Source organism: Tachyglossus aculeatus, chromosome X5 (assembly GCF_015852505.1).
Source record: "Tachyglossus aculeatus isolate mTacAcu1 chromosome X5, mTacAcu1.pri, whole genome shotgun sequence".
Taxonomy (NCBI): Eukaryota; Metazoa; Chordata; class Mammalia; order Monotremata; family Tachyglossidae; genus Tachyglossus; species Tachyglossus aculeatus.
This window is the reverse complement of record NC_052097.1, coordinates 7,340,799-7,368,491: the sequence shown is the minus strand read 5'-3', so window position 1 is coordinate 7,368,491 and position 27,693 is coordinate 7,340,799. Positions and strand designations below refer to the sequence as shown.

Here is a 27,693-nt window from a genome sequence, read left to right as displayed (position 1 = left end):
AATTATAGGTAACTTCCAAAGAAACCAGATTTACACTGGTAAAATCCAGCGCAATATTTGTGGGGCCACAGCGAGCTAGAAACGTTACATGATTTACACAGAATGGTTCCCGACCTTGGAAATTTGTGTTCTCAGCATGTTGCATATATAACACGTAACATAAATATGTTCCCATAACGAAGATCACGTAAACATAGTGATCCTCCTCTGCTTGATTGAATATTTTAATTATTACTCATTTTATGTTAGTTGTCTCTCTAGGTTTATCTGTTTAGATATGTATGCCAGTGGGAATGAGATTGTGGGGAGTTTCTAGTGTAGGTGGGGCTTCCCCAGGCGATCTGTGGGGAAGCTTGAATAAAAATAAGAGTAAAGCTCTTGTTGGGCAGATGGTAGATGGCGAATAGGCAGCATTGCCTATGGAAAATCCAGTCCAGCGAGCTCCATTGGAATTCACATATTCTGAAAAGTTTATTTCCAAATTATTGCCTTTTTAAAATGTAAGACTCTTAACACCATTTTGGATTCCATTAATGGAACCTGGCAATTTTAAGCAGTACAATGAATGCTAAGTTAACCTATAATAATCCACGAATCCTAAAAGGTTCCAAACTTGGGAAAGCCGGTGATGTGTAGGAAAAAAATAAATAGAATGAAAGAGGAGCTTAGGTCTCTTGAGCAAATATCTAATTAGGACATCTTTCACATAGGGCTAATTAGAAAAAAACCAATTTTCCTTTAATTGCATAATTAGGACACATGGTATTTTTAGCAGATATAAGTTTGGAGAACCTTGTGTCTCGTTTGTGACACGGGATCAATTGATACATGAGCGAAAATGCCCAGGTTTATTGGTTTATAGTTACAGAATTCAGTTTTTTATGGCAATTTCTTTGTGGCACCTGGGGTACCACCTCATAGAAACTATCATTGGATCATTTAGGTTGGAAGGGATTGTGAAATGGTTCCACAATCCACCCAACTCTTTGTTCTTAATGTTAGATCAGAGTTATTCCGGACAGTGCCCCTGCTCTAGGAGAGTCAAGTATCTTTTTGGTTACTTCCCAATCTTAGCTGAAAATGAAAAATGCCAATAAAGAAATACTTTTTAAAGAGCTGAAGGTGGTGAAGATTAGGATTCCACCAGAGAGTGGAGATATCCAAAATTCCTAATAGGTCAGGATTTAAGGTCATGCCAGCCTACGAGCTGCACAGTAAACTAGGAAATGTAGGGCGTTTTTCTATCTTGAACTGATAGACATTTTTGCTGGGTTCAATCAATCAATCAATCGTATTTATTGAGCCCTTACTGTGTGCAGAGCACTGTACTAAGCACTTGTTCAATTTTATTCATGTTATGTGAGGGATTCTTAAGGAGTAATCATGGGTGATGATTGGAGGATGTGCATACTTGCCCTGTTTATCAGTAGTCGGAATGAACATTTTGAGGGGTCGTTTGTTGTTCGCTGCATAGTTTTAATTAATTTCTCTCTGCCCCGGGAGAATTGCTAGAAGGATTTGAGGGAGGGGGAGGATGTCATAGATAACTTTAAAGTTATTGCTGGCTCTTCTGGATTTCCAGAACAATTCTTTATTTAGTCTCCTGGCCTTGGCACCACTCTTTCCTGTTTCTTCTTTCATCTCCTCATCTCTTCTCAGCCATAGCTGGGGTCAAGAGACTAGAGAGGAGAGGCTGGTCATGGTGTCTGTGAGGAGATTTCCAGGGTACTACCGGCAACATGAAGTCTGTACCGTGATTGTCCTTGAGAGACCATCACTAGAAGTTTGTCGTCAAAAGACTGCACCTTGAGTACCTTAATATATTGTCATTTGGGAGGCAGCATGGCCTAATGGATAGGGTATGGGCCTAGGAGACAGAAAGACCTGGGCTGTAATAGTGCCTTTGTCACTTTTTTGCTCATTGACTTTGGGCAAGTCACTTAACTTCTCAATGCCTGTTACCTAATCTGTTAAAATGGGGACAAGGGCTATGCCCAACCTGGTTAATTTACATCTACCCCAAGGCTTAGGACAGTGCCTGGCACAGAATAAGAGCTTAATAAATTCCATTTACAAACAAAACCAAAACAAAACCTAGGGATTTGTTCTGTTAGGCATTAGAGGAGAAGAAAAGTCATCAGTTTCTCCCTAGTGGTGGATATCTCATCAATTGCAAAGTGTAAGGACTTTAAATTGAACTCCCTATTTTGATTTATCGGGATTGCCAGTGACCTTATGGATCTGTAAATTAAGGTGAAGAAATAAGTTCATGTAATATGAGACCAGCTGAGTTCTTAAACCTAAAAGAAAAAGAAAGAATTGAAAGTGATTTAAAATTAAGCATATGTTCATTTAATCACCATCTAGGCCTATGCTATTATTGCTTTGGGAAAAAGGTGGGAGAAGCTATTTGTCTTTGAAAAACTTGTATTTCTCATTTATGTGAAGTGCCCAAACAATAATTTGAATGGTATTTTTATATGTTGATTTATTTGCCCATGGCCATCAAAATAATTCACCAAAATCTCTTAGTCCTCACAATTCCATATGAAAAGGGTAGATTGGAAATTGGTAAGGGAAGCACATGTTCAAGTGAGTCAATGTTTGAGTTTGAAATAATAATTCCAATAATTCCAACACTGTGCTAAGCATTTGGACAGATACAAGACTATTAGCTCTGATATAGTTCTTGTCCCTCAAGAAGTTCACAGTCTGAGGTAGGGAGAGCCAATCTTGCATCTCTGTTGTACTTAGGGCCCAGAGAATTTAAGTGACTCGTCCAAGGCCACACATTTCAGTCCATTGGCTGTGGAAAGAGCATGAGACTGGAAGTCAGAAGGCCTGAGTCTTTCCATGTAGCCACACTCCTTCCCACGGAATAAATCATTCCATGTTTAATTTGGCCTCCGTAACTTATTCAGAAAGTGATGGTTTGTAGATTGTACAGGCTCACTGTATCGCCCCTCTCCATCCTTCTTGTTTTCTTGTGTCATTTTACTATTCCTTAGCCCCTCCAATAAAATGTGTTGCAGTGAAGTGAAATAAAAATCAGTCAGTTTGGCTTCCTGTTGGTGACTGGTCAAATTAGTCACAAAGGAGTTGTCCAGGGATTCTAGAAGGTCTCAGAACCCCAAATTCTCCAATGTGGTGATATCTGAACAGCTGTAATTGCCCTGAATGGAGCCTGTCCTCCATCCATCTACAGATACTTGGAAAGGGAAGACATTGCAGGGCAATCCTGGAGCTCTCAGGAATCCCCAATGTGAAGGCATCAGTGCCAACCACAGAAGATAAGAACTTGACTTCTTCGGACCCTAAGAAGTCTACAGTGTTCATAGATGAAGTGGCAGGAATGTTACATTTAACTTGATTGCAGTCACCGTTCTGATAGCAAGACTACCGAGGTCCTAGCCCCAATCCCAAATAACAGAGGGTTAGGAGAAATTGCATGGATTTCTGGAAAGAACCGGAGACTGGGATTGGTTCTAATCCCAGCTCCACCATATGCCTGCTGTATAACCTTGGGCAGGTCACTTCACTTTGAATTATTTTGATGCCATGGGCAAATAAATCAACATATAAAAATACCATTAAAATTACTGTTTGAGCACTTCACATAAATGAGAAATACAAGTTTTTCAAAGACAAATAGCTTCTCCCACCTTTTTCCCAAAGCTGCGAAATGGGTACTGAATGCCTGTTAATAATAATAATTATGGTATCTGTTAAGCGCTTACTATGTGCCAGGCTCTGTACTAAGTGCTGGGGTGGGGTGGATTCAAGCAAGTCGGGTTGGACACAGCCCCTGTCCCAAGGGGGGCTCACAGTCTCAATCCCCATTTTACAGAGGAAGTGAATGAGGCCCAGAGAGGTGAAGTGACCTGCCCAGGGTCACACAGCAGACAAGAGGCGACCTGGGATTAGAACCCATGATCATCTAACTCTCAGGCCTTCGCTCTTTCCACTATGCCTTGCTGCTTCACTCTCCCTCCCCCTTAGACTGTGAGCTCCATGTAGGACTTGATTATCTTGTATCTACCCCAGCCTTTAGTACAGGGCTTGGAACATAGTAAGTGCTTAACAAATACCATTATTATTATTATTATTATTATTATTATTATTATTGTCATCATCATCATCAGTTTCATTAGGAGACTTGGTCTCCAATAACCGAGTAGTCCTTGCATAGTTGAGAGACAGATGGGCTGAACTTAACACAGTCCACCTAATACTGCATCCTTAACTGAGCTCTCCATGGCCTGAGACGCCGGGGGTACGTGGAGTTCGTATTAAGGAGTTTTAAACCCACTTTTTGACGGAAAAGATCTTCGGTTTTGAAGCCATTTTCCGAGGATGTGGTTCTGTTTTAATTATAATAGCGCAACTCATGTCAGGAAGCTGTTTTCAACTTCTAGCTGGCTAAATTAAGATAACGTTAAGCTTACCGTTAATTACTTGGATGCAAAATTTAGAGCTACCGTAAAGTGTAATTATTCCAAAAACATTTTGTTGATTTACTGCAAAATATTAAGTCTTTGATCCAGTGGTGTATAATTAGGGTATTTTTAAACTTGAAACTCACTGAAAAGCAAATGATAAATAGTTTTTAGTTGAAGTATCAAGGGAAATAATAAGCAAAGTGCATGAAAATGAAGTTTTTAATGAGGGCATTTATTATTTTGATATGATTACTTTCTTATTGGCTACACTTAAGTGGGTTTCACTTAATACCATGGCGTTATGTTAATACTACTTTAAATGAATAGCAAATACCATTTTATCTTCCCTTTGCTAATGCTTTCTATAGCTTTTCAAGTCACTTCTGTCAATATTATTAAATTCTGTTTTAAAATAAATCAACATTGTGATTTTTGAACAGTGGGCAAAATAGTTGGTTAGAAAAATGACATATTTCCATGTTTTTGGTCTCCGTAGATCCAAAGGCAGAAACTAGACTCTACATCACTGTGAATGATTTTGAATTTCATGTCTATAACCGTTCTGATCTTTATGGACAACTTCAAGAATTATTTGGTCTGGATCCAACAATAATCCCACCAAAGAAAGAGGATGAAAAAGCGCACGAGAATGGGAGAGAGAGACCCCAGCCTAGCCTTGAAAGGTTAATGCCACAGGTTCATTTTCATTAATCTCCTGTATCTGGTTGCCTTTGCCAAAGAATCATGTTTAATTTTTGTCCAATTTAATAGTATTTTGTACTTTTAAGGGACTCAAACTTGTGGGAATGAACTAGGGTAAAATGGTATGATTTGTGTTGAAAGTTCGGTGAAGGTTTGCTTAGCTCTTTTTTAGGAGCTGTGTAAACTGGAAAAAAAAAGCTCCACCTCAAACTCAGAAGTTGTCACAATTTGTATATTTGTTTAGTGTGCATGTTGCTGCATATATATATATATGTGTATGAGTGTGTTTGTGTACACACACGCACACACTGTCCTCGAGATCCAAATTTTCTTTGGTTCAAATAAGATCATCGTTCTCATATATGATAATCGATCTGTTTGTACAGCACTGTGCTAAGCATTTGGGAGAGTATACTGCAGCAGAGTTGGTTGACACATTTCCTGCCCACAAAGAGTTTACAAGCTAGAGGGGCAGACAGATATTAATATAAGTAAATCATCTGCATATGAATATTCTGTAGGTTAAAGAGTATATATACTAAGTTCAAGACCTTGTCCCTTCTCAGTGCAGAACACAGGAAAACAGCACCTCTTGAGAATCAAGATTCACTTATAAGTGATTTAGATATATATGAATGTAGCAGTGGATGTTCACCCCTATCTCTTTCTTTCTAATCCTTTGATCTTCTCCCAGTAGAATGGTCCCAAAGAATCACATGGGTTTGCATTAATATAGATTTGGGGGGCCATTTTAAAGAATTAAAATCAGTGAGTTGCTTGGGAAGAAAGGAAAGGTCTAATAGGGCTCCCAGTACTTTCCTTCAGTTCTTTCAGAACTCCTTCCCTTCCCCACAGCACCTGTATATATGTATATATGTTTGTACATATTTATTACTCTATTTATTTTACTTGTACATATCTATTCTATTTATTTAATTTTGTTAGTATGTTTGGTTTTGTTCTCTGTCTCCCCCTTTTAGACTGCGAGCCCACTATTGGGGAGGGACTGTCTCTATATGTTGCCAATTTGTACTTCCCAAGCGCTTAGTACAGTGCTCTGCACACAGTAAGCGCTCAATAAATGTGATTGGTGATGATGATGGTGTAATTTTTGCCGCAAACGTTCACCATTTCAGTTACTGTGGTGTGTGACCCACACACCTTTGAAATGTGAACCAAATAGTGTCATTTGCTTTCCTCTCCAGTGAGAGAAATCTGATAGCAAAAGCAGGAGAGGCAAGAAGTGAAATTTGTGCACTCATGTCTGCTTAGTAGAACCAAGCACCAGTTGGTCCTGACTTTCATTAAAGGAGAGAGTGTTGTCCAGAAACTCTGTGGAGGTGTATTGACATCTGTCCATTTTCTCCATGACAGCATCAAGTGTTCCTTCCAAAGCTATCTGTGCCGGAGCTTGTCCCCTTTGTAGTGTCCCTTGCTTCTTATAAGGGTTTGGACCGACTTTGCAATAGTTGAATGGAGGTTGTGGCTTAAAGTAATTATTGTAATAATAATTGTGGTATTAAAGTGCTTACTACGTGCTAAGCACTGGGGTAGAAACAGAACAATCAACTCAAACATAGTCCCGTTCCCACTGGGGACTCATAATCTTGGGAAGGGAAGGAGAACAGGTATTTAATCTGTAAAATCCCCATTTTACGGATGAGGAAACTGAGGTGCAGGGAAGTTGTGTCTTGCCCAAGGTCACACAGGCAAGTGGCAGAGCCAGGATTAATCAATCAATCAATCAATCGTATTTATTGAGCGCTTACTGTGTGCAGAGCACTGTACTAAGTGCTTGGGAAGTACAAGTTGGCAACATATAGAGACAGTCCCTACCCAATAGTGGGCTCACAGTCTAAAAGGGGATTAACTCCTTGGTCCCCTGATTCCCAGCCCTATGCTCTTTCCCCTAGGGCACGCTCCAGAGATTTACTAACTACTGTGTTTTTTTTAAAAAAAAATTTTGGGGTGAAAATGGCTTTGAGATTCTGTCCTCAGCTTCTGGCAGAAGGATACAGTATCAGGAATTATTTTATCTCATTTATGAAATGATATTTTCAGTGAACCACTTTCTAACATTTAGACTACAGATATATGTGGTTGCAGGTTTTCCATGTCTTTTACTCCCCAGTCTTCATTTAATAAGGGGAAAACCTTTTGCAAAATATTTCTGGGGATTAACTGCCCTCCGCTAAACTTGGGTCAAAAACAGTCATTACTGCTGGTCATTTGTTACTCTATTTACTTATAAATATCTACATATTTATTACTCTATTTATTTATCTATTTACTCTATTTTACTAGTACATATCTATTCTATTTATTTTATTTTGTTAGTATGTTTGGTTTTGTTCTCTGTCTCCCCCTTTTAGACTGTGAGCCCACTGTTGGGTAGGGACTGTCTCTATATGTTGCCAACTTGTACTTCCCAAGCGCTTAGTACAGTGCTCTGCACACAGTAAGCGCTCAATAAATACGATTGATTTGTCTCTGTGAAAGGCCTTTTGCCTCCACCATTATTGCTCATGCAAGATTTTGAAAGTGCATTACCAGAATATCGTATTGTAATAAATGTAATGGTGAAAAGTTAAAGGTAGTGTGTGTTTCCTGGTGGAATGATTTTGAGTGAATCCTCTGAAAATCAATTCTAATAGAGTAAAACACCAGATTTCATTTTGTGGCCACAGTTGTCCATTTAAATGAATGGCAGCACATTCTTTTTCCCCCACCCCATGACATTTATTAAGCGCTTGCTATGTGCCAGGAACTGTAGTAAGCACTGGGGTAGATACAAGCTAATCAGGTTGCACACAGTCCATGTCCCACATGGGGCTCACCGTATTAATCCCCATTTTACAGATGAGGGAACTGAGGCCAGTAGAAGTTAAGTGACTTGCCCAAGGTCACACCCCAGAGAAGTGGCAGAGCCAGGATTAGAATATTTTTAGAACAATTCCTGCAACAGTTTTGTCAGCTATTCTTCGCTGAATAGCTCATTGTGGGCAGGTAATGTGTCTACTAGCTGTGTTGTACTCTCCCAGATGCTTAGTACAGTGCGGTGCACACAATAAACACTAAATAGATACCATTGATTGACTGTTTCCTGGGTATGAGTTCAGATTCCTTATTTAATAAAATGGTTTGTGAGATTTCATGATCATTTTTCTTTCAGTGTTAAAGTAAAATCAGAGTCCCAGGACCCATCATCTTCATGGAGATCTCTTATTCCAGTCATAAAGGTCAATGTTAGCACAGTAAGTGAAATATTCTATTATTTAACTTACTGCATGTGGAATAGTCATTTTTAGGCTCATTTGAGAGGCACAATTTCTAATTATGGAATTTAATTTCATATAAGCATGGCGTGGTGTTATCAATTTCTGTGAAATGTGAAAATGATTTTTCACAGCTGTAGTATTTTCAGTCCAAATTTGTCAGTCTTTAAAAAAAGACTTTTTAAGCACACAAATGTCTAAGGTACTATAATTTCATTTAAGTGCACGAGCAGATTTACCTATCTGCAGCATAGGACTGACGAGTTCTGTCTTCTTTCAGTTATTTTATTAGGTAATTGCTAAGTAGATTATTTTAGGTGAGTCTAAGAAAGCATTATAGTTACCATACAGCAAAATAAAAACATAGTCCAATAAAATGTGTTTTCCCTTAATCCTTTCTAGGGTCGTTTGGCATTTGGGAATCATTATCAGCCACAGACTCTCTGTATTAACTTTGATGATGCATTCTTAACTTACGCCACGAAACCACCTTCGAGCCATCTTGATCAATTTATGCATATTGTAAAGGGAAAACTGGAAAATGTCAGAGTTATGCTGGTTCCCAGTCCACGATATGTTGGCCTTCAAAATGATGAGTAAGGAAGCTTATTTGGAGCTATTGGATTTAAATATATTTCATCATGGTAGCACTGCACATCTCGTTTAAGAGTTTAGTATGCCTTTAATGTAACTGTACATCTCTTTTCTTATGATTTTTGGGGATTTATTTTCTCCCTCTGGTAAATCCACTGAGTAAATGCTTTGACTGGTGAGTGGAATATTCTGAAATCCTGTCAAATTTGGGAATTTTAGTAACTCAAGCTTCTTTTCTTCTTTACGTAATTTTCTTGTTCCTGATGATGGTAACATTTAAAAGAGCCGTAATTACACTTTGAGCAAAGGGCAAGGGAAAATCACAAGTATTAGTATATCTAAGTTTAATGCTGATTATTTTAAAAGTTACTTAGGCCAGAGTCCTAGGATCAGGTAACTGATCCATAAAGACTATTGCGTGAGAATAAATGCAGTGCCCACCCATGCTTCATAGGTTTGGAAATTATTAGTAATTTTTTTATAGTATTTGTTAAGCGCTTACTGTGTCAAACACTGTTATAAGCACTGGGGCAGATACAGATAAATTAGGTTGGACATAGTCCTTGTCCCGCATGGGGTTCACAGTCTAAGTAGGAGGGAGAATAAGACTGAGGCACAAGGAAGTTAGGTGACTTAACCAGCATCATGCAGCAAGCAATTCGCAGAGCTGGGATTAAAATCCAGGTCCTTTGACACCCAGGCCCGTGAGTTTTCCACTCGGCCATGCTGCTTCCTTTCATTGCTTTTCAAAAAGTCTAACATGACAATTTTGTTTTAGTCAATATTTAATCACTAAATATTTTTTAAATTTTACTATGTGCCTGAGTAGACTGTTGATTAAGAATAATGTTCTGCAGGAAACGTTGTGAAAAGAGTGAAAACAATCCAACAGGCCACAATAATATGGGATTCTACATTGAGTTGCGTAGAATTCTTGTGAGATGGAATCAGAGAGTGTATTAGCCAAAGTGACAAGTGACGAAATTATGATAGTGTGAATACAAAGTAGAGAAAAGCCAGGAAATCAATCAGTCGTATTTATTGAGCGCTTACTGTGTGCAGAGCACTGTACTAAGCGCTTGGGAAGTACAAGTTGGCAACATATATAGAGAGAGTCCCTACCCAACAGTGGGCTCACAGTCTAGAAGTAATACCCCAGTAATACCCCTCTTCTTAAGAATTCACATTTAGACTAGAAGTTATGGTCTTCACACCATTAAGAATCTCCCTTTCCATTAATTGCAGTGCATCTGATGCAATATTTAAGTTTGAGTTCAGTGTACCCATCCTCAACATTATAATCTTTAGATCTTACAGTCATGATCTGAATTTTATTTTTGACGTTTTAGTGTCTTTGGATTTGTGGTTTAAAAGAATACCATGATTTGGGAATCTAAAACCTCTCATGTGGGTTCTTTCAAGGTGTTGTACATTTAATATTCAATAAATACATAATTTTTCCCTGGGAAGAAATTGTCCCAAAGCAGAGGCTTTTAAATTAATGATTCCTCCTAAAAATATTTCAAAATGGAATTCAAGGGTATATTTAATCAAGAAGCAGTATACAGTGTGAATAACATGATCAGGTGTGTGAAAACAATGGAGAAATTGAGATTTAAAACTGTTCTTACTGTTTTGTGGTCAGTTTAATTTTCATATTTATTATGTACTTGAGAAAGTGAGTGTAGTATTTCAGTATCATCAGATTAAATTTATTACTTCTTGACATGGTTAGAGGAAGAATGCTAGATTGAATACACTACATTATACTAATTGCCTTTTAATTGAAGATGATCTGTTCCAATGGCCTGCTATTCTATTCTGGTAGAAAACAATTAAAAAATGAAATAGAAGGGATCTAGGGCAAGGAGAAAAGTTCTTCAGAGCAGATGTAGAACAAAAAGAGGACTTTTGTAGGATTTTGTGAGATATATCCATTCCTGCCTCTGGATGTATGGTATTTCTATCTCTAGTAGCTCAACGTGTGGAAGTAAAGCATATTGACATTTAATAGCCACGTATCGCAGGTGTTCTTGGAGTCTGGCAGTATTGAATAGACAGTTGAATGAATGCAGAAGAGGGCCCTTTCATGTTTTTCCGACTATTTTTTTTAGTCTTTCCAAAATAATAATAATGATAGTGGTATTTATTAATGGCTTACTATGTGCCTGGCCCTGTACTAAGAGCTGAGGTGGGTACAAGCAAATTGGGTTGGACACAGCCCCTGCCCAACATGGGGCTCCCAGTCTTAATCCTCATTTTACAAATGAGGAAACTGAAGCACAGAAAAGTGAAGTGACTTGCCCAAGATCACACAGCAGACAAGTTGCGGACGTGGGACTAGAACCCACAACCGTCTGACTCCCAGTCCTGTGTTGTATCCACTATGCCATGCTGCTTCACCTAAAATGTATTGCAACATGCACATCAGATTAATCATGACATTCTTATTGGCTATTTTTGTGGAAATACAAATATATTTCTCTTGTCCTATTTCCTTTATGCTAGTAACATAAAATGGTTTGAGCGGATGAGTTTAAAGTCTTTTTGACCCCTTTCACCGTGACCTCTTTCACTGCCACTGTCATAAATGATGACTTGATTCAGTCAAATGATGTTAGTTTACAAAGCAATTTTGCTTTCCCTTCCCTCTCTACTCTTTCCTCAATTCCGCTGGTATTGCCAATCTTTTCCTTAAATAATTATGCCTGCTTTTTTTCCTCCTTATGGTCACCCATACATATGAAATGGAAATAATTATGAGAATGAAACAGATGCAGTTTACTTTTGGAGTTTGGCGAGGGGGCTTTTACTCTAATTTATTGATTAAATTGGGAAAATGAATATGAGATCTCATGAGCCACTTTCAAAAATCAGCGATACCAAAGAATTGAATTGAATTCAGTTTTTTGTTATAAAGCTACTATTAGTACACACTTTCCAAAGTCAGGAATTAGTATTTATTATGGACAAGTTTCAATTTGTAGAAATAATTTAATATGTATATGGTATTTACAGGTTCTTTGTGATGTTTGATATATTAATTGTCCCCAAGAATGATTTCCAGTTAGCTCATTTTAGTATGCTGTAGAGTTTAGTCTATTCTCCGTATAATCCCAAATTAGAAGCTAGCAGGAAGCCAGAATTGTCTTGGTGTATGAAGTTTGCATATTATGTTTTAACAGACCACCAAGATTAATGGGAGAAGGTTTTGTTGTGATGCAGTCCAATGATGTTGACATCTACTATTACATGGATGAGCCAGGTATCATTGTATATATTGAAGAATTGTCTTATATTTCCTATTTGCCGGAATTGTCTTGACCAGGGCTTTTATAGTAAAATAAAATAGTGAATATAGGCATAATTATTGACTAAGATTCACTGAATGGTAATTGGGGGTGTACTTCCACCCTTTTGGACTGGTCAGTTTAGTCGCTGCAGGACCCAAAGAGTTAGGAATATAAAAACCTTTATTTCAGTTCTACAGAGACCCCAGAATACTGTGGCACATCTGCAATAAGTGTATAGGAGGAAAAAACATATATTGCATAGTGATTGTACAGTGACATTTAAGATTACCAGGATAAGAGTAACAATTATGGTACTTATTAAGTGCTTACAATGTGCCAAGCACTGTTCTAAGTGCTGGGGTAGATACATGGTAATTAGGTTGGACACAGTCCCTCTAGGGCTCACACTCTTCATCCCCATTTTGCAGATGAGGTAACTGAGGCACGGAGAAGTTGTGATTTACCCAAGGTCATATAGCAGACAAGTGGCAGAGCTGCTGATGTTATTGATGCAACCTAAAAGAGGCTGGAGAATTAAGAATGGGGTTTCTAAGCGTGTTCCATTTAAAGGACATCAGACCTGAGCAATAACATGAAAGTGACCAAATATATGTTGATGTTTTTAATTTTTGAATCCTCTGCTGTGGAAACTTTTTTCATACTAACTATAAGCAACTTCCTTTTCATGGTGGTCTTATTATGTTCTATAACATAGGCCCAGTACCAGAGAAAACTGAAGAAAATATTGAAGGAGAAACTAGCAGTGAGGATAATAAATTACAAGATTTGCCTCCTTGTTGGGGATTAGACATAGTTTGTGGTAAAGGAACAGATTTCAACTATGGACCTTGGGCTGACAGACAAAGGTATTTGAATAAAGTAATCAATATTTATGTATAATACTTCCCCAAACAATGTGGTGGAATTGCCCTAATTAATTTTTTTAGGATTTTCTTAAAATTTATCTAAGTAGTCAATTTGCAAAATTAAAGGGATTATCATCAAGCACTCTGATCCATTGCAGATGAGAGTGAACAAACCTTACAGAATATGGAGGGTGTAATTGATTTGTCTTTGTATTTCTGAAGGCTGGTGAAACTAGCATTCACTGGCATTTGAGCGCTTGCTATGTGTAGAGTCCTCTACAACTCACTTGAAGGCATCCATTTCATGGTAACGACAAAGCATCTGAATAAGAACATTGAACTATTCTTTTAAAGTTAGCACTAGTTTTCATCTCTGTGGAAATCCCGTAATTCACTTTTGTGGAGGACCACAGAACAGGGATCCAGGACATAGATCCCAATTGTTCATAATGAACAGTGTTGCAAAAACGAGCAGGGATTTTAGCGAGGATGAAGACAGAGCTTCCAAGAGCTAATAGAACAGAAAACCTGAGTTTTGTGGAGGGTTTTCTCAGCTCTTAATGGACTCGTGCTATTAGAGACCTGGTCTGGAAGTCCCCCCACAAAAGACTGTGGGATCATTGTCTATTGGAGTGGACACATATGGTTTTAGGGTGCTCTCTAAAAGATAGTAATTGGTCTTCATCATCAATCATATTTATTGAGCGCTTACTATGTGCAGAGCACTGGTCTTGAAAGCAACCTGTCTTCTTCCTTAGCTGTATCTCTCTGTAGAACAGGCCGGGCTTTTAGGTATCATATGAGCACAGCCCTTGGTCTCTTGTAGAAAAATAACTCAACCCTTCACCTCCCCACCACCACAGTGGTGGTGGTTTATTTTTGAAAATTTCCAGAAATTGAGATTTCCCTAATTTTTCTGCCGTTGCTCATTGTCGCATATTCCTTGATTACAGGCAAAATCTAGACCCTGCTTTAATTTAAGGTCTTTGTATGCTAATTAACACTCACATTCTATGTTCAGAGATTTTAGCATTAGGAAAGATGGTGGAAATTAATTCCACATTTCATTTGTGTTGTTTGAATAATAACTCAATTTTGATGTCTCATTGTCTAGAGACTGTCTGTGGAAGTTTTTCTTTCCACCCGATTATCAAGTTATGAAAGTTTCCGAAATTGCGCAGCCTGGGAAACCAAGACAGATTCTTGCTTTTGAACTGCGGATGAATATTATTGCAGATGCCACCATAGACTTGCTTTTTACGAAAAATAGGGTAAATAATTTAGTAGCTTTCAAATATTTGAAACTGTTTAAGGGAAACATTTCGTCATGAAGTGTCTGTTGAACTTCAGCATGGTGCTTAGCATTGTAATGGGTGGTACTATCATTCTGTAGCATCCTCCCAGGCTTGGGAGTGGGGGGAATGGAGGACGAGACTACTGGAGCTCTAGTCTGCTGCCAGACAACATAAATTCATTCAGTAGTATTTATTGGCCTCTTAGCTTTCTTTGTATAAAGCATTCTATTAAGTGCTGAGAAAAATGAAGAGGTAAGCCATCCTTAGCCCTGGAGGGGCTCACGATCTAAGAGAAGGGAGAGCACATTGGAGACAGATGTATAAGGGAAGATGAAACAATAAAAAGGCAAAAATACCGTGCAAGATTAAGGTAATAGGGCAATACTACCACGATGTGGTCCCTGAGAATCATCTCCAAGCATATTGGAGTGATTGGGAAATTTAAGGAGGGAGGATTGGAGTTGATCTTGTAATGTAGGGGCCTGAATTATCTCCCTTTCTCCCCCATGCTCCTAAGGTGGTCTGAACTCAAGTGGGACTCGTGGTCCCCGAAGCTCCAAAGCCAGCATGGGAATATAGGGCAGCAGGGAGTTTTAGCTTGGTATTGTGATTTTATTTGTGAAGCAGCACGGTGGTGTTTATAGAGCACAGGACTGGGAGTCAGAAGTCGTGAGTTCTAGTCCTGGCTGCACCGCTTGTCTGCTGTGTGACCCTGGGCAGGTCACTCTACTTCTATGTGCCTGTTACCTCACTGTAAAATGGGGATTGAGACTATGAGCCCCACATGGGCAGGGACTGTGTCCAACCTGTTTTGCTTGTATCCATCCCAGTACTTTTAGCACATAGTAAGCACTTAACAAATGCCATTATTATTATTATTATTATTAATTATTATTATTATGTAGCCTGTCACAATTTTCCCACCAAATCTCCCTACAAGCAATGTGGCAGTGGGTTATATTGGTACCTCCTGGACGGTAATGTATTTTTTGCCCCACAATTTTAGGTGGTATTTGAATATCACAATATTTTCCATTTCCATTTTTTTTAAAAGGTCAATATTATTTAACTTATTTGTTGTGATTTAAATCTTGTTTTATCTCTTGCAAGACCAAAGTGTTTTGACCTCAACCCTTATTTAAATTCCCCCCCAATAATTTTGCTTTTTTAATGAATTTAAGCTATCAGTATATGTGGCTTCAGTTTTCAGATGCTTATTATTATTATTGTACTTGTTAAAGATTTCTTGTGTGAGCCCAGTTCTAAGTGCTGGGGTAGGTACAAGTTAATCAGGTTGGATACAGTCATTCATTCATTCATTCATATTTACTGAGAGCTTATTGCATGCAAAAGATACTAAGGACTTGGGAGATTATCGTTTAACAATAAATAGACACATTCCCTGCTCACAACAAGCTAACAGTCTAGAGGGGGAGACAGGCATTAATATAAATAAATAATAAGTTATAAATGCAGTCTTTGTCCCTCGTTGATTCACAGTCTAGTGGGGGAGATTAGGTATTGAATCCCCATTTTACAGATGAGGAAATGGAGGCACAGAGACACTGACCTGCCCAAGGTCACACCAGGCAACTGGCAGAGCTGGGATTAGAACCCAGGGCCCCTGGCTTCAAGCCCATGTTCTTTCCACTAGGCCACCCTGCTCCTCTTTGCTTGCCCACCTGTTCAGGCCTTATGTTCTAATACATTTTTAAACCCTTCAAATGTGGACACTTTTTTTTTACCAATAATGTTTATTGAGCATTTGCTATGTGCGTATCATTGGGGAACGCACAACAAATATAAGAGACTCCCTCCCTGCCCTCAGGAGTTTACAATTTAGTGGGTGAGATAGGCAGATGCCAATGATTTAAAATCGTGGAGGCAAAGGGAAAGAAAAAATGCCATAGCAGCAGGAGTATGGTTGGATACTTAGATAAATGTGGTAGAATAAGTTGAAACAAACATAATTGTTCAGGGTAGGCAGGTAAACATTTCTTCTCAGGTCCCAAACTTTGAAAGATTGTTGATGAGTAGATATAACACAAAAGTTGACTGTGGAATAAATTACTTTAAACATGTTTTGTAGGAAACGAATGCTGTACATGTAAATGTGGGAGCAGGCTCGTATTTAGAAATCAACATTCCTATGACAGTAGGAGAAAATGGTAAGATGAAGTTAGAATTTATTTTATAAATTAGAAGAGTACGTGCTTTTTTTTTTTTCCTATGCTGTGTATGTCAGATTTTCTTCTTTGGACTCACTTTGGTGTACAGTTTATTGTTTCCACCTATGTAACACTAATCTGGGACTCATACTATAAAGAGATGACTTTTTTTTGAAAATCATTAGCTTTTATTGATTCAATTTTTATTCTATAAAATTCAGAGTCTGTCAGTAAAGTACTTTTTGGCCTTTGGGAGGCATGTCATGTTCATTCTTTTAGGCTGCTAAAGCATCATTCATGAGGGGTCCTGCACTTCCCCAGTGATTGACTGAGTGGTCCCAAATTGAGCTGCCTACACCCAGGAAGTCACTGGCTGGTTCTGCCAGAGAACATTTATTTTTTCAGAGGAATTTTACCTTGGGAACAGCTGCTTTGTACCTCATTTTGCGTAAGGCAAATGTCCAGTGCCTGTCACAGATGTGTGAAGACCTCTGATATCACTCTACCTTTCTGTTGGCAGATCAGCTGGTAGACATTCTGTGTACATATCTCTAATTTATTTATATTAATGTCTTTTCCCCACCTAGATGGTAAACTTATTGTGGGCAGGGAATGTCTGTTGATTGTTCTTTTGTATTCTCCCAAGTGCTTAATACTGTGCTCTGCACACAGTAAGTGCTCAATAAATACAATTGAATGAATGAATATGTCCCTAGGTCTAAGGCATGTATTACACTGTCGTCCTCCTGGGAAGTTTGGAGTAGACGAAGACCGTCCCTAATTGAAGTTAAAGCTTCTTGTCTACAGCTCTAAATAATGACTTCTTGTTTACAATATTGCTATCCATAGATTTGCTGAATAGAGACACGCTTATTGTTCTTGTTGACAAAGCTGTTATCCAAAGATTTGCTACTCAGGGGACAGAGCTTAGTAAAGATGCCCTTCTTGTTCTCAGATCATTAGCAGATATGAACTAGCAAATTAGTGCCTGTAAGGAAGAAATAGCACATACACATTTTAGGAAAAAATGGAGATGAATCCCTCAGTGCCACAGGGAGATTTTGGGCCAGTTAACGATTCTGGCCTAGGGCATACTCTCAGGAAATAAAGAGCTGGACCTCAAGGCAACCTGGTTAAGATGTTATGAGTAGAGTCTCTACCTGATAGCCAAAGAGGGGGTTCTGGTATGGGTTGGTGCTAGGGGAGTGCCAGTTTGGTGATGCACGTTTCTGGGATCCCGGAATTCTTGCAGTACCATTTCTATTTTACTCTGGGCCTTCAGTGTTATAGGAGTCTGGGAACATGCCCAGTAATCCAAATATCTCCTCAGCTCTTTCTCCTGCCTGAACTCCCTTGGAGAAGACACTTGATTTCCAAAACACCCACAACACTGCAGCCCATTTATTTCAAGTCAAGAAAGGTAGACTGGAGTTCCTGGTGATCCACATCGCTAAAGGCTGTCAGTTGAGATCCCTCTTATGTGAATGGAAAATGATGCTGCTACTGTCTGAGGTTAAAGGAACATACAGGGTTGGAATAATTATCAAATGAGCATTTTTTATTTTTTTGGCCTTGTGAAGACATCACAGACTCATAGTGTTATTAAGATCACTGCATCTGTAGCCTGTTTCTTAATATGTGAAAAGGGACTTGTGGGTCATCAGCATAGCTCTGATATATATGTTTTTTGGTGTTGGTTTTGTTGTTTACCATGCTGCAGAATCAAATGTTTATGGTACCAGAATAAGCTTCTGTCATATGCTTGTAAATTTGAGTTGCTCCTTAGATGTTTAACTTCCTTCTTTTGTGGTCAGATAGCAGCAGTGCTGCCAACAAGCTGTTGTTAATCATCATTTTGTTCCATTCCTTAGGGTACACTCCGGCAATCAAAGGACAACTTTTACATGTTGATGCCACAAGCAGTATGCAGTATCGAACACTGTTAGAAGCAGAAATGTTGGCAGTAAGTATATTTTATACATATGCACAATTCTTGACGCTTTGAGCTATGACAGAGTTTACATCTCTGAATTTACACCTTCTTTCGACTTCACAATGCATCCACCAGTTTTGACTTTATAACACCAGTTTCCTTTGTGACATTAAATCTGGGGGCACGAGAGGTTGAGGGGGTAAAGATGAGTGGAAGCTGCAGGGAAATGGGGAAGCCTTTGTAAAAATCATAATAGGAGACTGGAGATGGAGGAGAAAGTTCAGAGAGCAGGGGGAGTTATTTGATAGCCAGACAGAATCGCAAGAGTGGGTGGACACATCCATTTTACTTCCATTAAAGTATGTCAGTACCTTATTATGGAACCCAAAGAAGCATAGCCGAATGGAAAGAGCACAGAACTGAAAGTCAGTAGGCCAGAGCTCTAGTGCTGGGTCTGCTACTAGCTGCTGTGTGGCCTTGGGAAAGTCACTCATCCTCTCTGTCCCTCAGTTTCCATATCCGTAAAATGGAGATAAATTACCTGTTTTCCTTCCCTCTTAGACTGAGCCCTTTGTGGGACAGGGACTGTGTTCAACCTGGTTATCTTGTATCTCCTCCAGCGCTTAATTAAATACTTAACAAATACCTTCATTATTATTATTATTATTATTTACCATGGCCGATATGATTCTCTTGTATCTACCTCATTGTTCAGCACAGTACTTGGCACACAGTAATCACTTAATAAATACCATCGTGGGCAGGGAACTTGTCTAACAACTCTGTTATATTGTACTCTAAGTGCTTAGTGCAGTACTCCACATACAGTAAGTGCTCAAAAATGTGGTTAATTGATTGAACATTAATGGAGCTGTAGTATTTATATTACTGAGTTCAGAATTCTGGGTAATTTTGGTTGAGAGTGAAGCAGTGTGGCTTAGTAGAAAGAGCATGGGGTAGCGAGGCGGAGATCATGGGTTCTAACCGCGGCTCTGCCACTTATCAACTGTGTGAGTTTGGGCAAGTCACTTAACTTCTCTGTGCCTTGGTTACCTCATTTGTAAAATGGGGATTGACTGTGAGCCCCACGCAGGACAAACTGATTACCTTGTATCTGCCCCAGCACTTAGAACATTGCTTGGCCCCCTCTCCATCCCCCCAATCTTACCTCCTTCCCTTCCCCACAGCACCTGTATATATGTATATATGTTTGTACATATTTATTACTCTATTTATTTATTTCACTTGTACATATCTATTCTATTTATTTTATTTTGTTAGTATGTTTGGTTTTGTTCTCTGTCTCCCCCTTTTAGACTGTGAGCCCACTGTTGGGTAGGGACTGTCTCTATATGTTGCCAATTTGTACTTCCCAAGCGCTTAGTACAGTGCTCTGCACATAGTAAGCGCTCAATAAATACAATTGATGATGATGATGATGATGAGTAAGTGCTTAACAAATACCATCATTATTATTAAAGCTATGGCATTTGTGGAATGGGAACTAATTTCCCATTTATAACATTGTTTCAATGGGAAATATTTTTTTTTTTAGTGGTATTTAAGTGCTTAGTATGTGTCAAGCACTGAACTAAGCAGTGGGATAGATACAAGCTAACCAGGTCAGCTATCAGGTCAGACATAGTCCTGTCCCCCATGGGACTCTCAATCTGTAAGTAGTTGGGGGAACAGGTATTGAATCCCCTTTTTTGCAGTTGGGGAAGATGTGAGAAATGAAGTGAACTTGCCCAAGGTCTCACAGCAGGAAAGAAACAGTTCTCTTATTCCCAGGCCTGTGCTCTTTCCACTAGGCAATACTTTTTCACAATGTTTTGACTTAATAAACAGTTTTAAGAAACCAACTATATTGTAAATATGTTATTCAGATTAGGCTATAAAGATGTCATGCCTGTAATGACTCAGAAGTTTCCAGTGCTCATTCATTAGAGTTTTAAGGATTGTCACCCCCAAATAGCTGCTGCTACTATTTTCAAATTTTTTTCACCAAGGGATGTCACTATTTGAAATTGTTGTATTTTTAAAATACGTGAATTAAGCGGCGACTACAGAAAATAATGACCTTAGCTGCAGATAGATTAAATTATTAAAAAACCAGAAGGACCTTCTGTTCAGCTCAGCAGGAAAATGAGTTTTAATTATTCACCAGTGTATGGGATTGATTCTTCATTTTCGACATTGTTCACACACTGTCATGTCCTCAGCTCTAATGTGGTTGCTTCAATATTTGATTCACAGTTCCACATCAATGCCAGCTATCCTCGTATCTGGAACATGCCGCAGAAGTGGCAGTGTGAACTGGAAGTCTATAAAGCCACATACCATTTCATCTTTGCCCAGAAAAATTTCTTTGCAGGTAATTTCCTTTATTCGCGTATATCAAATGTAAGTAGCTTGTATTTTTAAGTGTTGTTTTAATCAAACCATGTTACAAAGCTGACTATTTTAGGATTTAGAAGATAATTTCTAAAATTTTCTGTAGTAGAGTTTCTCTGTCAAGCACAACATATTCAATAATGTAGTCCTTAACTTAATAATTGTCATGAACGTGATCAAGTCACGGAAAACATGGCCTAGTGGAAAGAGTGTGGGCCTGAGACTCAGGGGACTGGGTTCTAATCTCAGCTCCGTCACTCGTCTGCTTATGTGATCTTGGGCAAGTCACTTAACTTCTCTGTGCCACAGTTCCCTCATTTGTAAAATGGGGATTAACTGTAGCACAAGTGCTTAATACGGTGCTCTCCACACAGTAAGCACTCAGTCATCATCAATCGTATTTATTGAGCGCTTACTATGTGCAGAGCACTGTACTAAGCGCTTGGGAAGTACAAATTGGCAACATATAGAGACAGTCCCTACCCAACAGTGGGCTCACAGTCTAAAAGAGCTCAATCATAAATTCACCCAACAACAAATAACTAGGCAGCTACTCAATAAATAAATAAATAAATAGCTCAATAAATAGCTAGGCATTTACTCAATAAATGCAGTTTACTGACTGACAAGGACTGTGTCCAACCTGATTATCTCGTGTCTACCACAGTACTTAATACAGTGCCTGGCACGTAATAAGCGCTTAACCAATGCCATAAAAAAAGTCTTCATTACAATTCAGGTCTAAAATGTTTGAGCCTCGTCAAAACCAGTTTCACGCAGGCCCCGAAGTAAGAAATGAGCTCTAGCCCTGTGGCATTTTTCATTGCCTACAAGGACCCATCCAGCTCCACTGGGGATAAAAGCTGCCTAGGTATTTGTTGTTGGGTGAATTTATGATTGAGCTGTTCTTAATCCATGGGGAATCTCGGAGTGGGGTGGTTCTCGTATGAGAAACTGTTTAGGCCTCTGGGCCTTTGAGCATTCCAGCTCAGGTTCTTGCAGAGGAGATTCAGTTTAGGTGAATGTGTGTGTGGTATTTAAGTGCTTACTATGTGCCAGCCACTGTACTAAGCAGTGGAGTAGAGACAAGTTAATTTTATATCCCAGCTTCTAGCTCTTCTAGGAATAAAAATAATTGTGGTATTTAAGTGCTTACCTGTCTACTTGTTTTGTTTTGTTGCCTGTCTCCCCCTTCTAGACTGTGAGCATGTTGTTGGGAAGGGACCGTCTGTATATGTTGCTGATTTGTACTTCCCAAGTGCTTAGTACGGTGCTCTGCACACAGTAAGCGCTCAATAAATACGATTGAATGAATGCCAGGCACTGAACTAAGCACTGGCATGGATACAAGCAAATTGTGTTGGGCACAGTCCCTGTCTCACATGGGGCTCACAGTTTCGATCCTCATTTTATATATGAGGTCATTGAGTATGGCACTGCTTCTGATGTGCACCTCAAATTGCACTTCTTAAGGGAAGGAAAGGAATCTCCATTCCAGAGAGATGGATATCACTTCAAATCATAAAGATCCCCAACTAAAGGATTTGCAAAATTATTGTCATTCTCACCAATTACTGAGTTCATTAAGTTAGGCCAAAGGGACGTCCTTTTAGGCCAAAGGTAACAGAAATACAGTAAGGGACCTCAAAGGTGAAAGATATAAAGTGGAAAAAATCAAACCTGGCTTCTTGGGCAAAAAAAACCCCAGCCCAGACTCTTCATGTATAATGAATATCGGAACAGAACAGAACAGTTTTGGAAATCTGCCCATGGTCAGTTGACATTTTGCAGGCCATATTAGTAAGAAGAAATAATGCAGCTGTAAATTGAATGGAGAATGTTTCTTATAAGGATATAAAATTTGTGTTTTTTAATAAACTTGTTAAATTTAATTTAAATTTGAAGACTTTATCAGGAATAATGCTGCCTTTCTTGAAGGGTTCTTTGTTGCCTCTTTATCCAGTGATAAAACAAATAGAGTAATAAATCTGTACAAATATATATATACAAGTGCTGTGGGGAGGGGAAGGAGGTAGGATGGCGGGGATGGGGAGGAGGAGAGGAAAAAGGGGGCTCAGTCTGGGAAGGCCTCCTGGAGGAGGTGAGCTCCCGGACTTTGAAGGGAGGAAGAGAGCCAGCTTGGCGGATGTGTGGAGGGAGGGCTTTCCAGGTCAGGGGGAGGACGTGGGCCGGGCGTCAACGGCGGGACAGGCAAGAACCAGGTACAGTGAGGAGGCTAGCGGCAGAGGAGCGGAGGGTGCGGGCTGGGCTGTAGAAGGAGAGAAGGAAGGTGAGGTAGGAGGGGGTGAGGTGATGGAGAGCCATGAAGCCGAGAGTGAGGAGTTTTTGCTTGATTTGTAGGTTGACAGGCAGCCACTGGAGATTTTTGAGGAGGGGAGTAACATGCCCAGAGCGTTTCTGCAAAAAGATGATCCGGGCAGCAGTGTGAAGTAAAGACTGAAGTGGGGAGAGACAGGAGGATGGGAGATCAGAGAGGAGGCTGTTGCAGTAATCCAGTCGGGATAGGATGAGAGAATGAACCAGCAAGGTAGTGGTTTGGATGGAGAGGAAAGGGCGGATCTTGGCGATGTTGCGGAGGTGAGACCGGCAGGTTTTGGTGACGGATTGGATGTGTGGGGTGAACGAGAGAGTGGAGTTGAGGATGACACCAAGGTTGCGGGCTTGTGAGACGGGAAGGATGGTAGTGCCGTCTACTGTGACAGGAAAGTCAGGGAGAGGGCAGGGTTTGGGAGGGAAGCTAAGGAGTTCAGTCTTTGACATATTGAGTTTTAGATGGCAGGCAGACATGCAGATGGAGATGTCTTGAAGGCAGGAGGAGATACGAGCCTGGAGGGAGGGAGAGCAGGGGCAGAGATGTAGATTTGGGTGTCAACAGTGTAGAGATGATAGTTGAAGCCGTGGGAGTGAATGAGTTCACCAAGGGAATGAGTGTAGATAGAGAACAGAAGGGGAACCAAGAACTGACCCTTGAGGAACCCCTACAGTAAGGGGATGGGAGGGGGAGGAGGAGCCCGCAAAGGAGACTGAGAATGAATGGCCGGAGAGATAAGATGAGAACCAGGAGAGGACGGAGTCTGTGTAGCCAAGGTTGGATAGCGTGTTGAGGAGAAGGGGGTGGTCCACAGTGTCGAAGGCAGCTGAGAGGTGGAGGATGATTAGGATAGAGTAGGAGCCGTTGGATTTGGCAAGAAGGAGGTCATTGGTGACCTCTGAGAGGGCAGTTTCGGTGGAGTGAAGGGGACAGAAGCCAGATTGGAGGGGGTCAAGGAGAGAGTTGGCATTGAGGAATTTGAGGCAGCGGGTGTTGACGACTCATTCTAGGAGTTTGGAAAGGAATGGTAGGAGGGAGATAGGGTGATAACTAGAAGGGGAGGTGGGGTCAAGAGAGGGTATTTTTAGGATGGGGGAGACGTGGGCAAATTTGAAGGGAGAGGGGAAAGAACCAGTTTAGAGTGGGCGGTTGAAGATGGAAGTTAAGGAGAGGAGGAGGGAAGGGGCAAGAGATTTCATATGATGGGAGGGAATGGGGTCAGAAGCGCAGGTGGATGGAGTAGCACTTGAGAGGAGGGAGAAGATCTCATCTGAAGATACTGCTGGGAAAGATGGGAGAGTAGTGGAGAGGGTTGAGAGCGGGGGCGTTGGAAAAGGGGCAGGAGTGGCTTTGGGGAGCTCAGACCTGATGGAGTTAATCCAGTTAGTTTACTTACATTTATTGCTTTCTTGACCTTGCAGTTATTCTCTGGCACATTAATGAAACAATCCATTATCTTTACACAGTCATGGGCTATAGGTATTCTAGCTAAGGAATCAGGACGTAGTAAACTGGAAAGTGTATTGTACTTATTAATACTGTGATCCTACTGTTCTGCAAACACATAGCTGATTTTATATATTTTATGGATGACATCGATAAATCTGTGATTTCATTTTCTGTGGACTGATCATTTTAAAGACATTGTGCTAAATTGAATTTTAACTATTCTTAATTCCACACATTATTAGATTTGGCTTATTGAAGAGATGGTTTGGGAAATGTCCCTTTCACTAGTCAGTATTTATTATGAAAGTGGTCATTAGTTGGAGACCACATTCAATTTGAAATTGATTTAAAAGCATTAGTTACATGAATCATATGGTTTTTTTTTTCACTATCTCCAAACATTTTAGATTTAATTCAAGACTGGTCAAGTGACAGTGCTCCTGATATTTTTTCATTTGTCCCCTATACATGGAATTTTAAAGTCATGTTTCATCAATTTGAAATGATTTGGGCTGCAAATCAGCACAATTGGATTGACTGTTCCACAAAACAACAGGAGAATGGTGAGAAATTATAATGGGGTTAAAACTCCATTCAGAAGTCAAGAAATGAAAAAAATATTGTTTTCATGCCATATTTGCGAATATTGTCTTGTCTGAATTAAGACTTTTAAGTGAACAACATTAGTTTATAAGTTCTCTTCAGTTGGTACTATCATGCTTTTTGGAACATGCTTATCTTTAGAGTAAAATATAATAGGGAAAAGATTAATTTTTCAAAATTGAATTTAAATTCATTTTTTCTTCTCTTCTAGTTTATCTGGCAGCCTGTGGGGAAACATTAAACATTGATTTCTCTTTGCCTTTTACTGACTTTGTTCCAACTACCTGCAATACCAAATTTACTTTAAAGGTGAGTAATTTTGTGCATGTTTCTTTGTAAGGCCTATAGTAAGTCCAATAGATTTAGTGGATACACCTGTAAATGTTAGATGCAAAATTTGGAAGTGCTCATAAGAATAGTCAGTCTAAGGATATTTTAAAAAATTTGCCAAGTTTTGTGGGTCATAGTTTTGCCTCCATACCTTTACTCACAGGTAGATGCTAGTGTTATGATTGATATATCCCAAGTCTACCCAGAAGTCATTAAATTAATCTGCATATTCTGGGGCAAAGTTTTCAGGGCATCAGTGTGCCATTTGAATTTTAAGACAGCAGTCACTCTCAGTAGCAGTTTGGTGACTGTTCATATTTAGCCGTAGAGTTTTTGAATTTCCTTTTATGTTTGCCACTTTTTCTTCATATTTAAAGTAAGGCTTTAAAGTCATGGTTGGTGTGAGTGAATCCATCCTAACCAAAATAGCAATCCAAATTGTTTGTAAATTTCTTTGGGACCACCTAAAGAATGAAGTATAAATCAATCAGTATTTACTGAGTACCTATTGTGTTTAGAGCACTGTACTAAGCATTTGTAAGAGAACATATAACAGAGTTGGTAGACACGTTTCCCCCCCCCCCCCCCCCCCCCCCCCCCCCCCGTGCACAACAAGCACACAGTCTAGAGGGGGAATGATACCTTAATTCTCAAGCAAACAATCCCAGAAAGCTGTTAGACATGGATAATTCACTTAAATAATGAATAACTGGATACACACTCACGGTAATTTTGCTCTGTTGGAGTGCAATAAAGCTGGTACTTTTTAAGTGTGCATTAAACTCCTACCAACCATTTCCTGGAAATATTGCTGCTATATTCTAGTAATAAATTGTTCTGTTTCTTTATCCCAGCAATATAATCCTCAGGTTTGTGTATTTTGCATAGTAAAAATATGTTTACCATTCTAAAAAAATTTTTTTCTTACCTACTTTTATTTTTTTGTTCTGGAGCCATTTCAGTTTGAAAATTTTGTGGATTTCCCATGACACCAGATTTAGCTGCATCATATATACTTTGTGTCTCTGGATGGGAGTTTGAATATTAGGAGTGAATGTTAATATGATAAAACTACGCCTGATGAAATAGTTTAAAGCTAATGTACATTTTTTTTTCTAGGGAGAAGATGTTGATCTTCATTTGTTTCTACCTGATTGCCACCCTAGTAAATATTCATTATTCATGTTGGTAAAAGATTGTCACCCAAATAAAATGACCCCTGAGTCGGCTATTCCTGCTGAGTGTCAAAGTGGCCATAAAACAGTCAAGCCCAAATGGCGAAATATTACTCAAGAAAAGTGAGTCCATTGTGCTGAAGATGACTTAAGCAATTTGTTGGGAAAATGCAGAAAAAATGTACTCTACATGTTTGTAACATTTGATAACAGTTAATAGAATGCATTTTGAATCCAAAAAATATTTCTTTTTCTGAAAAAGGTGCGGTTGGGTCGAATGCTGGACTGTTCCAAGCGTTAAGCTTACAATAGACTATACGTGGCATCCTGTTTATCCCCAGAAGGCAGATGAGCAGTTAAAGCAGTCACGTAAGGGTTTTTCTCATTTCTTTTGCATCTTGAATCATATGATGTTGTGATATTGTGAATATTCACAGAAGGTAGACTAAAAAGTACACCCTGATATTTGAAAATTAGTATTCTCTTTTAACTTTTATGAAGCCGTAAAATCATGGACCTGGATGTAACCCTAGGGGTTGGCTGGGCCAGCCCTTGCCCTAGCAATCTGGCTGTTTTTATGTACTTATTTATTTTTATATTTCTTGGGGTGAAAATTCTGCTTGTTCACTCTCCTGTCCAGGTAATGTTTGCCTTTGTCTTTCAAGCAAGTGCTTAGTACAGTGCTCTGCACACAGTAAGCACTCAATAAATACGACTGAATGAATTTAAAGTTACTTCTTTTTGTCTCAGTGGTCATAAAACAATTGCACAGAATCCTTTTCATAAAAACCTATTCCATGCTTATATAATATGTATATATGTTGTCTTTGCTTAAATCTATTGTT

The 27,693-nt window shown here is 39.3% G+C and overlaps 1 protein-coding gene across 1 annotated transcript in view; it reads left to right on the top strand.

Annotated features, from left to right (window-relative positions):
• The window catches only part of KIAA1109 (KIAA1109 ortholog), a 174,169-nt gene that overhangs the window by 26,519 nt on the left and 119,957 nt on the right, over positions 1-27,693 (top strand). The window contains exons 7-19 of the mRNA XM_038769136.1: positions 4,936-5,122; positions 8,314-8,395; positions 8,819-9,012; positions 12,196-12,275; positions 13,019-13,169; positions 14,284-14,440; positions 16,554-16,632; positions 18,504-18,595; positions 20,822-20,939; positions 25,148-25,303; positions 25,555-25,652; positions 26,793-26,971; positions 27,111-27,217. Coding sequence (XP_038625064.1) covers positions 4,936-5,122; positions 8,314-8,395; positions 8,819-9,012; positions 12,196-12,275; positions 13,019-13,169; positions 14,284-14,440; positions 16,554-16,632; positions 18,504-18,595; positions 20,822-20,939; positions 25,148-25,303; positions 25,555-25,652; positions 26,793-26,971; positions 27,111-27,217 — 1,680 coding nt within the window. The remainder of the gene's footprint in view (positions 1-4,935; positions 5,123-8,313; positions 8,396-8,818; positions 9,013-12,195; positions 12,276-13,018; positions 13,170-14,283; positions 14,441-16,553; positions 16,633-18,503; positions 18,596-20,821; positions 20,940-25,147; positions 25,304-25,554; positions 25,653-26,792; positions 26,972-27,110; positions 27,218-27,693) is intronic.